This window comes from Balaenoptera musculus, chromosome 9 (assembly GCF_009873245.2).
Source record: "Balaenoptera musculus isolate JJ_BM4_2016_0621 chromosome 9, mBalMus1.pri.v3, whole genome shotgun sequence".
NCBI classification, from domain to species: Eukaryota; Metazoa; Chordata; class Mammalia; order Artiodactyla; family Balaenopteridae; genus Balaenoptera; species Balaenoptera musculus.
The window spans coordinates 25006892-25022948 of NC_045793.1; the positions used below are offsets into that span (position 1 = coordinate 25006892).

Consider the following 16057-nt stretch of genomic DNA (forward strand, 5'->3'; position numbering starts at 1 on the left):
GGAGTGGCAGGACATATTTAAAGTGATGAAAGGGAACAATCTACAACCAAGATAACTCTACCCAGCAAGGATCTCATTCAGATTCAAGGGAGAAATTAAAACCTTTACAGACAAGCAAAAGCTAAGAGAATTCAGCACCAGCTTTACAACAAGTGCTAAAGGAACTTCTCTAGGCAGGAAACACAAGAGAAGGAAAACACCTACAATAACAAACCCAAAACAATTAAGAAAATGGTAATAGGAACATACATATCAATAACTACCTTAAATGTAAATGGATTAAATGCTCCCACCAAAAGACATAGACAGGGTGAATGAATACAAAAACAAGACCCCTATATATGCTGTCCATAAGAGACCCACTTCAGACCTAGGGACACATACAGACTGAAAGTGAGGGGAGGGAAAAAGATATTCCATGCAAATGGAAATCAGAAGAAAGCTGGAGTAGCAATTCTCTCATCAGACAAAATAGACTTTAAAATAAAGACTATTACAAGAGACAAAGAAGGACACTACATAATGATCAAGGGATCAATCCAAGAAGAAGATATAGCAATTGTAAATATCTATGCACACAACATAGGAGCACCTCAATACATAAGGCAAATGCTAACAGCCATAAAAGGGGAAATCGACAGTAACACAATTATAGTAGGGGACTTTAACACCCCACTTTCACCAATGGACAGATCATCCAAAATGAAAATAAATAAGGAAACACAAGCTTTAAATGATACATTAAACAAGATGGACTTAATTGATATGTATAGGACATTCCATCCAAAAACAACAGAATACACTTTCTTCTCAAGTGCTCCTGGAACATTCTCCAGGATAGATCATATCTTGCGTCACAAATCAGTCATTGGTAAATTTGAGAAAATTGAAATTGTATCAAGTATCTTTTCCGACCACAACGCTATGAGACTAGATATCAATTACAGGGAAAAAAAACTGTAAAAAATACAAACACATGGAAGCTAAACAATACACTACTAAATAACCAAGAAATCACTGAAGAAATCAAAGAGGAAATCAAAAAATACCTAAAAACAAATGACAATGAAAACACGATGACCCAAAACCTATGGGATGCAGCAAAAGCAGTTCTAAGAGGGAAGTTTATAGCAATAAAATTCTACCTCAAGAAACAAGAAACGTCTCAAATAAACAACCTAACCTTACACCTAAAGCAATCAGAGAAAGAAGAACAAAAAAACCCCAAAGTTAGCAGAAGGAAAGAAATCATAAAGATCAGATCAGAAATAAATGAAAAAGAAATGAAGGAAACAATAACAAAGATCAAAAAAACTAAAAGCTGGTTCTTTAAGAAGATAAACAAAACTGATAAACCATTAGCCAGACTCATCAAGAAGAAAAGGGAGAAGACTCAAATCAATAGAATTAGAAGTGAAAAACGAGAAGTAACAACTGACACAGCAGAAATACGAAGGATCATGAGAGATTACTACAAGCAACTATATGCCAACAAAATGGACAACCTGGAAGAAATGGACACATTCTTAGAAAAGCACAACCTTCCGAGACTGAACCAGGAAGAAGTAGAAAATATAAACAAACCAATCACAAGCACTGAAATTGAGACTGTGATTTAAAATCTTGCAACAAACAAAAGTCCAAGACCAGATGGCTTCACAGGAGCAATCTGTCAAACATTTAGAGAAGAGCTAACACCTATCGTTGTCAAACTCTTCCAAAATATAGCAGAGGGAGGAACACTCCCAAACTCATTCTACAAGGCCACCATCACCCTGATACCAAAACTAAACAAAGATGTCACAAAGAAAGAAAACTACAGGCGAGTATCACTGATGAACACAGATGCAAAAATCCTCAACAAAATACTAGCAAACAGAATCCAACAGCACATTAAAAGGATCATACACCATGATCAAGTGGCGTTTATCCCAGGAATGCAAGGATTCTTCAGTATACACAAATCAATCAATGTGATACACCATATTAACAAATTGAAGGAAAAAAACCATATGATCGTATCAATAGATGCAGAAAGTTGTGACATAAAAGATGTGACAAAATACAACACCCATTTATGATAAAAACCCTCCAGACAGTAGGCATAAATGGAACTTACCTCAACATAATAAAGGCCATATATGACAAACCCACAGCCAACATCATTCTCAATGGTGAAAAACTGAAACCATTCTCACTAAGATCAGGAACAAGACAAGGTTGTCCACTCTCACTCTCACCATTATTACTCAACATTGCTTTGGAAGTTTCAGCCACAGCAATCAGAGAAGAAAAAGAAATAAAGGGAATCCAAATCAGAAAAGAAGAAGCTAAGCTGTCACTGTTTGCAGATGACATGATACTATACATAGAGAATCCTAAAGATGCTACCTGAAAACTACTAGAGCTAATCAATGAATTTGGTAAAGTTGCAGGATACAAAATTAATGCACAGAAATCTCTTGCATTCCTACACACTAATGATGAAAAATCTGAAAGAGAAATTAAGGAAACACTCCCATTTACCACTGCAACAAAAAGAATAAAATACCTAGGAATCAACCTACCTAAGGAGACAAAAGACCTGTATGCAGAAAACTATAAGACACTGATGAAAGAAATTAAAAATGATACAAATAGATGGAGAGATATATCATGTTCTTGGATGGGACGAATCAACATCGTGAAAATGACTATACTACCCAAAGCAATCTACAGATTCAATGCAATCCCTATCAAACTACCAATGGCATTTTTCACAGAACTAGAACAAAAAATTTCACAATTTGTATGGAAACACAAAAGACCCCTAATAGCCAAAGCAATCTTGAGAAAGAAAAACGGAGCTGGAGGAGTCAGTCTCCCTGACTTCAGACTATACTACAAAGCTACAGTAATCAAGACAGTATGGTACTGGCACAAGAACAGAAATATGGATCAATGGAACAGGATAGAAAGCCCAGAGATAAACCCACGCACCTATGGTCACCTTATTTTTGATAAAGGAGGCAAGGACGTACAATGGAGAAAAGACAGCCTCTTCAATAAGTGGTGCTGGGAAAACTGAACAGCTACACATAAAAGAATGAAATTAGAACACTCCCTAACACCTTACAGAAAAATAAACTCAAAATGGATTAAAGACCTAAATGTAAGGCCAGACACTATCAAACTCTTAGAGGAAAACATAGGCAGAACACTCTATGACATAAATCAGAGCAAGATCTTTTTTGACCCACCTCCTAGAGAAATGGAAATAAAAATAAAAATAAACAAATGGGACCTAATGAAACTTAAAAGCTTTTGCACAGCAAAGGAAACCATAAACAAGGTGAAAAGACAACCCTCAGAATGGGAGAAAATATTTTCAAATGAAGCAACTGACAAAGGACTAATCTCCAAAATTTACAAGCAACTCATGCAGCTCAATATCAAAAAAACAAACAACCCAATCCAAAAATGGGCAGGAGACCTAAATAGACATTTCTCCAAAGAAGATATACAGATTGCCAACAAACACATGAAAGGATGCTCAACATCACTTATCATTAGAGAAATGCAAATCAAAACTACAACGAGGTATCACCTCACATCGGTCAGAATGGCTATCATCAAAAAATCTACAAACAATAAATGCTGGAGAGGGTGTAGAGAAAAGGGAACCCTCTTGCACTGTTGGTGGGAATATATATTGATACAGCCACTATGGAGAACAGTATGGAGGTTCCTTAAAAAACTAAAAATAGAACTACCATACGACCCAGCAATCCCACTACTGGGCATATACCCTGAGAAAACCATAATTCAAAAAGAGTCATGTATCACAATGTTCATTGCAGCTCTATTTATATCAGCCAGGACATGGAATCAACCTAAGTGTCCACTGACAGATGAATGGATAAAGAAGATGTGGCACACATATACAATGGAATATTACTCAGTCATAAAAAGAAACGAAATTGAGTTATTTGTAGTGAGGTGGATGGACCCAGAGTCTGTCATACAGAGTCAAGTAAGTCAGAAAGTGTAAAACATATACCATATGCTAACACGTATATATGGAATCTAAAAGAAAAAAAAAAAAAGGTTCTGAAGAACACAGGGGCAGGACAGGAATAAAGATGCAGACGTAGAGAATGGACTTGAGGACATGGGGAGGGGGAAGGGTAAGCTGGGACAAAGTGAGAGAGTGGCATGGACTTATATATACTACCAGATGTCAAATAGCTAGCTAGTGGGAAGCAGCCGCATAGCACAGGGAGATCAGCTCAGTGCTTTGTGACCACCTAGTGGGGTGGGATAGGGAGGGTGGGAGAGAGACGCAAGAGGGAGGAGATATGGGGATATATGTATATGTATAGCTGATTCACTTTGTTATACATCAGAAACTAACACACCATTGTAAAGCAATTATACTCCAATAAAGATGTTAAAAAAAAACAAACTTGAAATATACAGAAAAGAAAGAGTACATCAAATGTGCAGTCAAGGAGGAGACTGGGCTATAAGCTGGGTCTACCTCTCGGAGGGGAAGCACCTACCTCATCCGGGGTGTCTTTTGCATCAGGTTGTGTGGCAGCTGCCCTGCGGGCAAGGTTTCCAGCACGAATGTTGCTAAGGTTGATCTGCCTCTCTGGAGGAGGCCCACCACGAGGCTGCCCGCGGACAATGATGGCACACCCTGAGAGGACCTAGGTCAGAGGAAAAACAGAGAAAATCAGCCGTCTAAAGGTAACATCACCAGAATACAGATGGTCCACTCCTGTATCCCCAACATCTAGAACACTATTCGGCCTCTTGAAGGCACTCAAATATTTGTTGAATGACTGAATGAACAAGACTATTTCTAAGTTTATAAGAGAAATACCTACATAAAACCTTGGGCTAGATTCTGAAGTGACTGACCCAGCAATACAAATAAGAATTACACAAAATGATAGAAGACTCATAAAATAGACTAGGGTGAAGAGGCGTGCGAGACATGGAGATAACCTTTGTAATTTCATCCCTGCAAGCTGACCACCACCTGTGTTCTTTTCAATATTTAAGAAGTTAATGTCTCCATCCACACGTGCTGTTCTACGGTGGAAAAGGCAAGCAATGGAAGAAGGCCAGAGAAAAGTGGAAGCTGAAGGAAGAAGCCCCGACACGCCAGCCACACCAGCCAGAAGGAGCCGAGGATGCCCAGGGCTAACGCGGAGGCAGTGCAGCCAGAGCCCCGTGCTCACACTTCCTCTGTAGACAGTGCTCAGACTCTAGGCTAAGAGAGAAATACAGAAGAAAGAATCTAGAAAACCCACGCCCTCGGTGATTAAAACAGGGGAATCGAAGAAGCACCTTAAAGCTCCCAAGTCCAGCAGCTCCTTCCCTCTCTCCCTGAAGGACGCCAGGCGTAAAACCCACTTGGCAACTGTGGAATGAGCTCTAAAGCTCACTTAAAATATTTGCGGGGGGAAGAAGAAAGGATTTCACATGGGAGAAGAGAAGAAACGGCACACAGAAAAACATGAGAATCATTGCCCAAACTATTCAAATTCTTTGCTCAGCGAGGCACGATTTAATCAACAGAGAGACTTGAGCACTGGCTTCACTAGAGCTGAAAGGCTCAATCCCACCTTCAAAACAGGAAAAAGCTGCTGAATGAAAAGTTAGTAGATAGAAGGTTGGAGAGTCCTGCCAATGCAGAACTCCGCAGCAGACAAGACCACAGAGTTTTCTGTAAAGGGAACAGTCCTTGGAAAGGAAGCTGACTCAAAGGAAGAAAGGAAGGAATATGAAGGAAGCCACTTCGATATGCATTTGCTTACCTGACTTGTCTCCCTCACCTCTCCACCTTAACTCATGCTCTAAATCGTGGATTATTAATATAAATACAGAAGTGCGTTAAACATACATGTACATCTTAAAGAATAAGAAGCAAACAACTATGTAACCACCACCCAAGTTAATTACCAGAACACTAGCAGAACCTTGGATCCCCTGTGCCCCTCTCTACTCCCAAGCCCCTTCTCCTGACTGCCACCACTATCCTGACCATTGTGATAACCCCTCGTCCCTTGATTTTCTGTACAGTGTTACCATTTACGTATACATCTCTATGCAATATGGTGGTTTTGTTTTTCCTATTTCTGAACTCTATAAACTGAGTCTACTGCGTGTACCCATGAGTACACTTGAGTGACTTGCTTCTTTTGCCCTTTTTTTGGGTGAAACTCATTCATGCCAGAACACTAGTTTATTCACTTTTGTGGCTGTACAGTATTCCATTGTATGAACCTACATAGTCCAACAAATATACATAGTCCAACAAATATACATAGTCCAATTTTTTTTTTTAATTAGTGCTAAGATTAACATCTCATTATCCCCAATACCTCAAGCACACAGACCTTGGTCTAAATGGTTCCTCCCTGGCTACACCATAACAAAAGACTGTCTTCCTTATCTAGTTACAAGTCATGCTTTTCATTTTTATCCTTTGTGATCGAGTGTTACCAGCAGTTAAACCCTACAGCTCCAACCAAACAGTCTTGCTAACAGCCTTTCTTGAGAACCCATGTCCTGGACATCATCCCAGGGATTTGACATTCTAAAAAGACAAGCCCTCAAACAAAGCAAAGCCAAAGAAGAGATAGAGTAGGGCACAGGATGGTTGATGTTCCTGAAATGAGAAGGGCCAAAGGAAGAAAAGGAAAAGAATGTGGAAATGATTCACTTACAGTCAATTCTTCACAAGTGGCGGAAGAAAAGCACATTTTTTGAATACCTGCCTTGAAATCATTCATGTACAGGCTGCAACGGGACTGAGGAGCATAGAGCATACAAAGCAGAGCACCTGTCTCAAAGGCCTATTCCTTGATTTTTGTCAAGTTTTCACAAAAAGTAATAAAGCACTCCCAGGAGACCCAGTGCCTCTTGGGAAGCCCAGCTGGAAACTCACCTTGGCTGACCAGTGAGCACTGACCCAGGCTAGGAAACAATCCTTATTTCTCAAGTCTGACGAAACCCGCTGAAAAGCTCAAGAATAGAATGACTGATGAGTACCCTCTTATTCCCCCTAAATATCAGCAAGGTGTTACCTCTAATGCCTTGACCTAGTAAAGTAGATCACTGTGGGACAGTGGGTCTATAACTATTATCCCGGCCCCACCAAGGGCTTTAGTAAACAACTTGTACAAAGGAATTCTGAAAAACCTCATTTGTACACTCTCCCCTTGCCCTGAAAGCTATTCTGAAGACTGCTGTCAGAGCTTCTTTGCATTACTGCACCAAATATGCCATTCAGACAACAGTCAGTACGTGAATTAATATTAGAGAGAGGTGATTTTATAGGCTGCACAACACCTTTTATACTGTTGAGGATACAAATGCAAGCAGCAACCACCAAGTCAACCCCCCAAGCAACAAGGACAGACATTCACTGTGGCGGGTGCTGCTATTCCTGTTCCCCCAGGAGGAGAGGACGGGCACGGCTACACCTTTCCTCTGAAACTCTCTCCCCCTCATTCATGTGGCCACAGCCTTGGCGATGAGATAGGAAAAGACTGTCTGCAGACCACTATGGAAGGAAGAGACCTGTCTATATGGGAAGAATTTGTTTCCTTCCTATTATTTATAGGAACTGAAATAGTTCAAAACACACTCCACCTCCTCTTTTGCTCTCTCCATTTCATCTTCCAAGTACTGTTCAACTCCCTCCACCTGCCTCACTTGTCAAAAGTCTTTATTCAAGTTCTTCCTCAATAAAAATATTTAATGGGCTTCTCTTGTCTAAGGTTCCCCACCAAATAAAGCCAAGGGAAAGACCTTCTGGGGAAAAAATACTTAAAATGTCTTTATTTTTGGGGGGCTGTGTTGGGTCTTCATTGCTGCACACAGGCTTTCTCTAGTTGCAGTGAGTGGGGGCTACTCTTCTTTGCGGTGCGCGGGCTTCTCATTGCGGTGGCTTCTCTTGTTGCGGAGCACTGGCTCCGGGTGCGCGGGCTTCAGTAGTTGTGGCACGTGGGCTCAGTAGTTGCAGCACGCAGGCCCCTAGAGTGCACGGGCTTCAGTAGTTGCGGCATGCGGGCTCAGTAGTTGCGGCGCGCGGGCTCAGTAGTTGTGGCACATGGGCTTAGTTGCTCCGCGGCATGTGGGATCTTCCGGGACCAGGGATCAAACCCATGTCCCCTGCATTGGCAGGCGGATTCTTAACCACTGCGCCACCAGGGAAGTCCTTTAAAATGTCTTTAAGTAAAATATGAAAAAGACCAAGGGTCTATATATCAAACTTAACTTGTATCTCATATGACACGAAAACAAGTCATTTTTCCTCTGTAAATCACAAGACCTGACATCTAAGTTGATTACTTATAATTTTATCCATTGACTGAGCCATTTATTTATTCATTCATTTATTAATTCAACACAAATTTATTGAGTGCCTTCTATATGCCAGGCATTGTTCCAGGCAAGTAACATACTTCAGTGAAATAAAACAGACAAAAATGTCTGCTCTTGGAGAGCTGACATTCTAGTGTGGGGAGCCAGACAAACAATAAACAAGTAAAATATTGTTTGTTATCCAGAATTTTAATTTCAGAAAAATAATGTTAAGATTGAGAGGCAACTGTCAGGGGTAATTGTTCTGCCAAAGCTGTACTGATTCATGTTGCAAACTTTCATGGATGCGGTAATTATCCTTGATTGCTAATTTATAGGGCGTAGAAAGCAAGTCATATGGTAACTGCTTTATCCAATTATATTAATAAAATGACATATTCCAGAAAAATGATCTTAGCCCTACCTGATACAGCAGGAGGCTTGTGAAAACAGCTGTCAAAACGAGTCAGTTTGATTGAGGTTATGAATTAGACAGTTTTCATCTCTGACAATAAAGGCTGCAGAGAGACATGGTGTGATTCAGAGGACCTGGCTTCAGGGCACAAGTTGGATGGTGACAAAGGCTGAAACAAGCCAGCTGAGAAAGACAATGGGGACTCAAACTGCTCAAACCCACTAATAGGTGTACTGGGAGATTCACCTACAGTGAAACACTTTATGGGCAGCTACTAAAATACTGCACAGCAAGAGGAACACCATCTTAAATCTTCACTAGATACTGATAAATGACTTGGTTTAACTCTTAAGCCCCCAGACCACGAACACCAAAAGATAGAAACCTTTTATACAAAAACCTACCCAGGGCTTCCCTGGTGGCGCAGTGGTTAAGAATCGCCTGCCAATGCAGGGGACACGGGTTCGAGCCCTGGTCCAGGAAGATCCCACATGCCGCGGAGCAACTAAGCCTGTGTGCCACAACTACTGAGTCTGCGCTCTAGAGCCCGCGAGTCACAGCTACTGAAGCCCACGTGCACATGGTCCGTGCTCTGCAACAAGAGGAGCCACTGCAATGAGAAGCCCCGCGCACCGCAACGAAGAGTAGCCCCCGCTCGCTGCAACTAGAGAAAGCCCATGCGCAGCAACAAAGACCCAACGCAGCCAAAAATAAATAAATAAAATAAATTAATTAAAAAAAAAAAAACCTACCCACACTATACTTAGGGCAAAAAAAGTGATGGTATAGAAATCCGTGTCAATAAAATCAGCATTCTTTTTCATGGCACCAAGAGCAAAAATCATCTTGGCTTAAAAGTCATAGCTTCTTAGCTGAGAGCATCTTGTTAGCTCTACAAGGAGGACTAGCTTAACAGGTATACCTGCCTGATAAGATATGACAAGAATATCTTAGCCATATCTGTCAATATGAAGATCCAATATAAAGAATAAGGATAGTCACCTGATGAACACCAAAATGTTATGAAACGGAAGCTCAAAATAAACTCGTAAATTTACGGTCAACTGATTTTCAAAAAGGGTGCCAAGACAATTGGGAAAGAACCTTTCAACAAAAATATGCTGGGAAAACTGGATATCCATGTGCAAAAGAATGAAGCCAGATCGCTACCTCACACCATATACAAAAGTTAACTCAAAGGATCAGAGACCTAAATATAAGAGTTAAACTATAAAACTCTTAGAAGAAAACATGGTGACCATGGATTAGGCAATGGTTTCTTAGATATGACACCATCTTAGAAAGCACAAGCAACCAAAAACATTGTGCTTCAATGGATGATATCAAGAAAGTGAAAAGATAGTATTTACAAAACATATGTGATAAGGGTCTAGTACCTGGAATAAGGAAATACTGTAACTCAACAATTAAAAATGGGCAAGGATTTGAACAGATATCTATCCAAAGAAGATATACAAATGGCCAGTAAGCACATTTATTATTAGTCATAAGGGAAATGCAAATCAAAACCACAATGACATATATCACTTCATAGCTACTAGGGTGGCTATAATCAGTAAGACAGACAATAACAAGTGTTGACAAGAATGTGGAGAAATTAGAACCTTAATACATTGTTGGTGATGCAATCACTTTGGAAAACAGTCGGGCAGTCCCTCAAAAGTTAAACACAGAATTATCATATGACCCAGCAATTTCACTCCTAGGTACAAAGTCAAGAAAAATAAAATATATGTCCACACAAAATCTTGTACACAAATGTTCATGGTAACATTACTCATAAGAGCCAAAAAGAGTAGAAACAATCCAAATGTCCATCAAGCGACAAACAGATAAGCAAAATGTAGTATAACCATAAAATGGAATATTATTCAGAAATAAAAAGAAATGAAGTACTGACTGATGCTACAACATGGATGAATCTTGAAAACATTATGCTAAGTGAAAGAAGCCAGACAAAAAGCCACATACTGAAATGATTCCATTTATATGAAATGTCCAGAACAGGCAAATCCATAGAGACAGAAAGTAGATCTGTGGTTCTCAAGGGCTGGAGGGAGAGAACAGGGAGTGACTGCTAATAAGTCCAGGGTTTCTTTTTCTTTTAAGTACCAATGAAAACTGTTCTAGAATTAGACAGTGGTAACAGTTGTGTGAGTAATTTTATGGTATGTGAATTTATTTAAATTAAAAAAATTAAGATCCAACATGGAAGTACAAAAATATGACATAAAATGTCTATCTCCATAGGGGTATTTCCATATCTTGTAGGAAGATTAGACCCTTAGCTGAACAACACTAACAGAAGTTTTTTAAAAGGCAGCTGACTCAGACCCAAAAGTCAGGCATGGGGATTCACAACAGAATGAAGGGCTACTGTAAACTTTCAAGTCCTCGAGAAATAACAAGATAGAAGTCACGGGAAAGAAGCAGAACTTCAGTGAAATCTACAAAGCCCTAAAAAGGAGAAAGATGGCCAAAAACAATACAAGCTTTTTCTGAGAAACAACACAGCAAGTAGAATGAACTCCTTTCCCTCTGTGGCACAGAAAGGAGAACCAAGAAAACCACTAACAGTCCAAGAACCAAGAACAGTCCATAATGCCATCCACAAGTCTGCAAAGGCCACAACCCAAAGGCTGCATGTTTAGAGGACAAAGAAGCAGGCCAGCGACTCTTCTCTGGACAAGGTGTTTTCTCCACCTAAAAATACCATCAGGGGACGGGGAAGAACTGTTGTGCACTTTAATGAAGCAAAAAACTCTAAAGAAATGGAATTAAAGCACAAGTAGAACTTAAAAAACAAACAAACAAAAAAACAGACTGGAGAAAATCTTAGTATATCAGAAAAAAAGCTTTCTGGCAGCCAGAGCTGTTGCCTCCACAGGAAGAATCATCTCTTGAAAATTAAAACGTCATTTAGACAAAGAGCAAGCAATCCCAGAAGAGCATAAGCTGTGTGGTCTCGGAGGTCTTTCCCAGCACATGTGCCAACATGACCGGCTTTTTCTTTCTTTTTCTGGCGAGAGCAAGAGGCAAACCTAAATGAAGGGGCCCAGCATTCAAGCACAATGACCTGGAAGCCCATGGCCTCGTGGCAGGCCATTTCACTTGCGCCGGGCACACTAGCTCTTTCAGGAGAGACAATCCAGGGCCAGCTGTACCATGAATTGGGCCTCAGTTTGGAAAGAAGCAAGTTCAAATCTCAAGGGGACTCTAACGATCACCTGCAGAGAGAGGGCAGCTAACTGAGAGCATCTCATCAAGGCCCTTTTATTTTACAGATGAAGAATCTGCAAATGAGACAGGCTCAAGTGACTTTTGCTTAAAATAAAATTGATGGCAGAGCAAGTACTAGACCTGAAGTCCCCAAACCTGATGTTCTACTATGCCACAGGAAGAAACAAGCATTTGGGGAGCTGCTATCTGTTAAAACGGTAGGTGAGGTTACCTACTGATTAAATCTTCTCCTCAGTTAAAAATCTCCATTTCCGTGTGCCAGCAGAGCAGGTGTCAGAGACTAAATCACTAAGCCAGCAAAGCTTCCATGAGCTGGCTCCCCAAACCAAATCAACACTTATTAAACACTACCATATGCAGGGAAAGCAGACTTGCAGTCCCAATTATACCAAAGAATACCCAAAAAGGAGACACAAAGGAAGAAAACTTCAGAATGATAAAAAGCAGGATTGGCAAACTACAGTCCAGTGGCCAAATCCGCCCTACCACCTGTTTCTGTACAACTCATGAGCTAAAAATGGTTTTTACATTTTTAAGTGGTTAAAAAAAAAAAAGGATGTTATGTAACACATGGAAAGAGTATGAAATTCAAGTTTCAGCTTCCATAAATAAAGTTTTATTGGAACATGGCCAAGCTCATTCACTTATGTAATAGTCTATATGGTTACTTTCACACTGAAACAGCAGAGTTGAGTAGTTGCTACAGAGCCCACATGGCTCTCAAAGGCTAAAGTATTTACTACCTGGCCCTTCAAAGAGTCAGTTTGCCAGCCTCTGACATAAAACATTATGACAGGGAATGAGATGAAAACTAGTTTTATGGCAGGTTAAGTGGTACGTGCACAGCAAAAATAAATTCTGGACGACCACTTCAAGTTACAGACTGCTCATCTTTATAATCAGGGAAGGGGCAGTGGTAAGTGGCAATAAGAATCTAGTTTCAGAATCAAATCCATGTCAGTGGTGATTTTTGAAAGTTCATTGGCTCTATTAGCCTCAATTTCCTCATTTATAAAATAAGTATATCAGAATATCCATGAGAGGTGTGATGAAACCTAAACAAGGGAATAAGGCCCTTGGCACAGAGGTTGGCCAAAAGACCCAATAAATAATAGCCAATATTGTTATAAGAAATGGCTTGGGAGTTCCCTGGTGGTCTAGTGGTTAAATTCGGCGCTTTCACTGCCGTGACCCAGGTTCAATCCCTGGTCGGGGAACTGAGATCCCACAAGCCGCTTGGTGTGGCCAAAATTAAAAAAAAAAAAAAGGCTCAAAGCGTGGTCTGAAGTAAAGACTGGAAGTATATGTACCACAGAAAAAGAACCATTTCCTCCTGGGGTTTACAAGTAAATATCAAATTCATGGAAATTCTCCCACCACTGAATTCAACCAGAGAGAATTAGAGAAATAATCCATGATCTTGTTTCCCTGCTTCAACACCTAAGATACCCACTCTCTAGGAGAGTGGACTTCAGTGATTTCCGAACCTCTGTCCTCAGAGATCATGGTAAATAAGTATCGTATCTTAAGTCTATTCTTAACTTCAAACTTGACAAAGTGTCTTGACAATCACAGCCTCAGATGACCATGAATCTGAAATCAGATAGTCTTAAGTTTGAACACAAACTCAAGTGACAAGCATTCCAAACACTGTGGTGATATTCCCTCATCTATAAGTGAGGACAATACTACTGCCATCTTCTCTGGACGTTATGGTTATTAAGCGAGATGCCTCACAGTACCTGACACCTAGTAGGTACTCAAGAAATGTTAAGGGCACACTGGTCTCTCTTCTCTTCCCTCCCGACTGTCCACTCCTCTCCATCCTCACAACAAACTGTGGCACAGTTAGATGATGGCCACCAGGACTAGAACACAGGTTTTCCCCGTGCACTTTCTAATAAACCCCAAATATTAAACACCTGATATGAGAACTATGAATCAAAACAGTCGTGACTTAACATAAAGAACACAAGGCTGTAACTTGTACAAATAAAGCCTCACCAGAAAGGAACTAACTCAGTCTCCTGGAAGCCAGAACCCCGATGATGATCCTCTGCAGAGCCAAGTCCTCACCACCCCAAGGCTCAGCTCCACTGTGGTCAAGGAACCAGAGTTACTCAGAAATAAGAACTCAGCAGGAACTATATGGCAGGCAAACACAAAGTGTCATTCCAGAAAAATCCATTCCAGTTGTCAAAAGAGTTTATCAGAGTAACCGTCACGTGTGAAAATTGCCAAAGGGAGAAGAACCAAACATTGACTCCAGAACATAAAAGTGATCATCTGATCACTCCAGGACTTGACCCCTCGACCAAATGTTTAGGGTCAAGTACTCAGACTATTAAAGCTGAAGGAAAATTACTGCAGTGATCAGGGCTTTTGGGTGGTGATTGTGCTGTTTAAAATGGCCCACAGGCGTAGTCATGAAGTTTTCTTAAGCACAGAGAAAGCTGTTGTGATGTGCCCTACAGAGAAAATATTAGATCATTTTCGTTTAGGCACAAGTTATAGTGCTGTTGCTCATATGTTCAATGTTAATGAATCAAGACTACATATCAAGTAAGAGGTTTTTTTTTTTTTTTTTTTTTTTTGGCTCTGTTGGGTCTTCATTGCTGCGCGCGGGCTTTCTCTAGTTGTGGCGAGCGGGGGCTACTCTTCGTTGCGGTGCGCGGGCTTCTCATTGCGGTGGCTTCTCTTGTTGCGGAGCACAGGCTCTAGGTGCGCGGGCTTCAGTAGTTGTGGCACATGGGCTTCAGTAGTTGTGGCTCACGGGCTCTAGAGCATAGGCTCAGCAGTTGTGGCACACAGGCTTAGTTGCTCCGTGGCATGTGGGATCTTCCCAGACCAGGGCTCGAACCCATGTCCCCTGCACTGGCAGGTGGATTCTTAACCACTGCGCCACCAGGGAAGCCCCAAGTAAGAGGTCTTTAAACAAAAGCACACAGAACAAGGTCATATATCTATTACTTGATGAAAATGTGGTGACCAGAGGCTCACAGGAACTCAGTATTTCTCACAGGAGCGATGGTTCAAAATTCACTAATTCAGTGCTTGTGACTTGACAGAAGATAACTACCACGAAAAATGACTATATGTTATAAATACAAAGAAGATGATATGGCAACCTCTGGGGGGAGAGTCACAGGAGTTACTTGCACTATTCTTGCAACTTTTCTGTAAGTTTGAGATTATTTTTCAATAAAATTTAAAAACCTTTTGAAAAAGGTGCAAAACATACTACCAGCTGCTTTAGAGCCTCAAAGACAAAACAAATCCCTAGAACAAGATCTCCTTGGTGATTCTGAAAATCTGTCTTGCTCCCCTCCCGACCCCCCCTCCGCACACACAACTAAGAGAATGGATGTCAAACTGAAACCAAGCAGGACCCTGTAGGGCCCTCCCGGGTACAAAAGCCCCTCCGTGTCCCCCATTTCTTGTTTATAGAAGGCTTTAGTCTCCTAGGCCTTCCAGAGTTCCAAACAGCAGGCGCCAGCAGTTAACTCATTAGGGGAGTGAGGGAATGCAGAAACAAAAAGCAGTTAAACAAGACAAGTAACGACAATAGTTCAGTGATAAAACAGAGTTCTAGTTCCTCCTCAAGGGATACACACAATCTAACACGTATCTTTGAGTTGTTCTGCAGAAACTAAGACCCCCCCCACCTGGGTAGAGGACAGTGACGACACGCTGTATACCCCACGCTGGCTGGCTGGCAGGCACCACAACATTGATAATTAAGATTCACATCACCCTGTTACCTCACCATCAACCAATCAGCAGAAGAAAGTCATACACCCTGCAGCCCTCACCCCAAATGTTACCTTTAAAAATCATTCCCTGAGGGAGGGATAAATTGGAAGATTAGGACTGACATATACACACTACTATATAAAAAATAGATAACTAATAAGGACCTACTGTATAGCACAGGGAACTCTACTCAATACTCTGCAATGGCCTACATGGGAAAAGAATCTAAAAAAGAGTAGATGTATGTGTATGTATAACTGATTCACT

General features: G+C 40.9%; 1 protein-coding gene across 1 annotated transcript in view; it reads right to left on the minus strand.

Moving 5' to 3' along the window:
* Positions 1-16057, minus strand: part of SND1 (staphylococcal nuclease and tudor domain containing 1) — a 417459-nt gene that overhangs the window by 383744 nt on the left and 17658 nt on the right. Inside the window, exon 2 of the mRNA XM_036862917.1 lies at positions 4542-4691. Coding sequence (XP_036718812.1) covers positions 4542-4691 — 150 coding nt within the window. The remainder of the gene's footprint in view (positions 1-4541; positions 4692-16057) is intronic.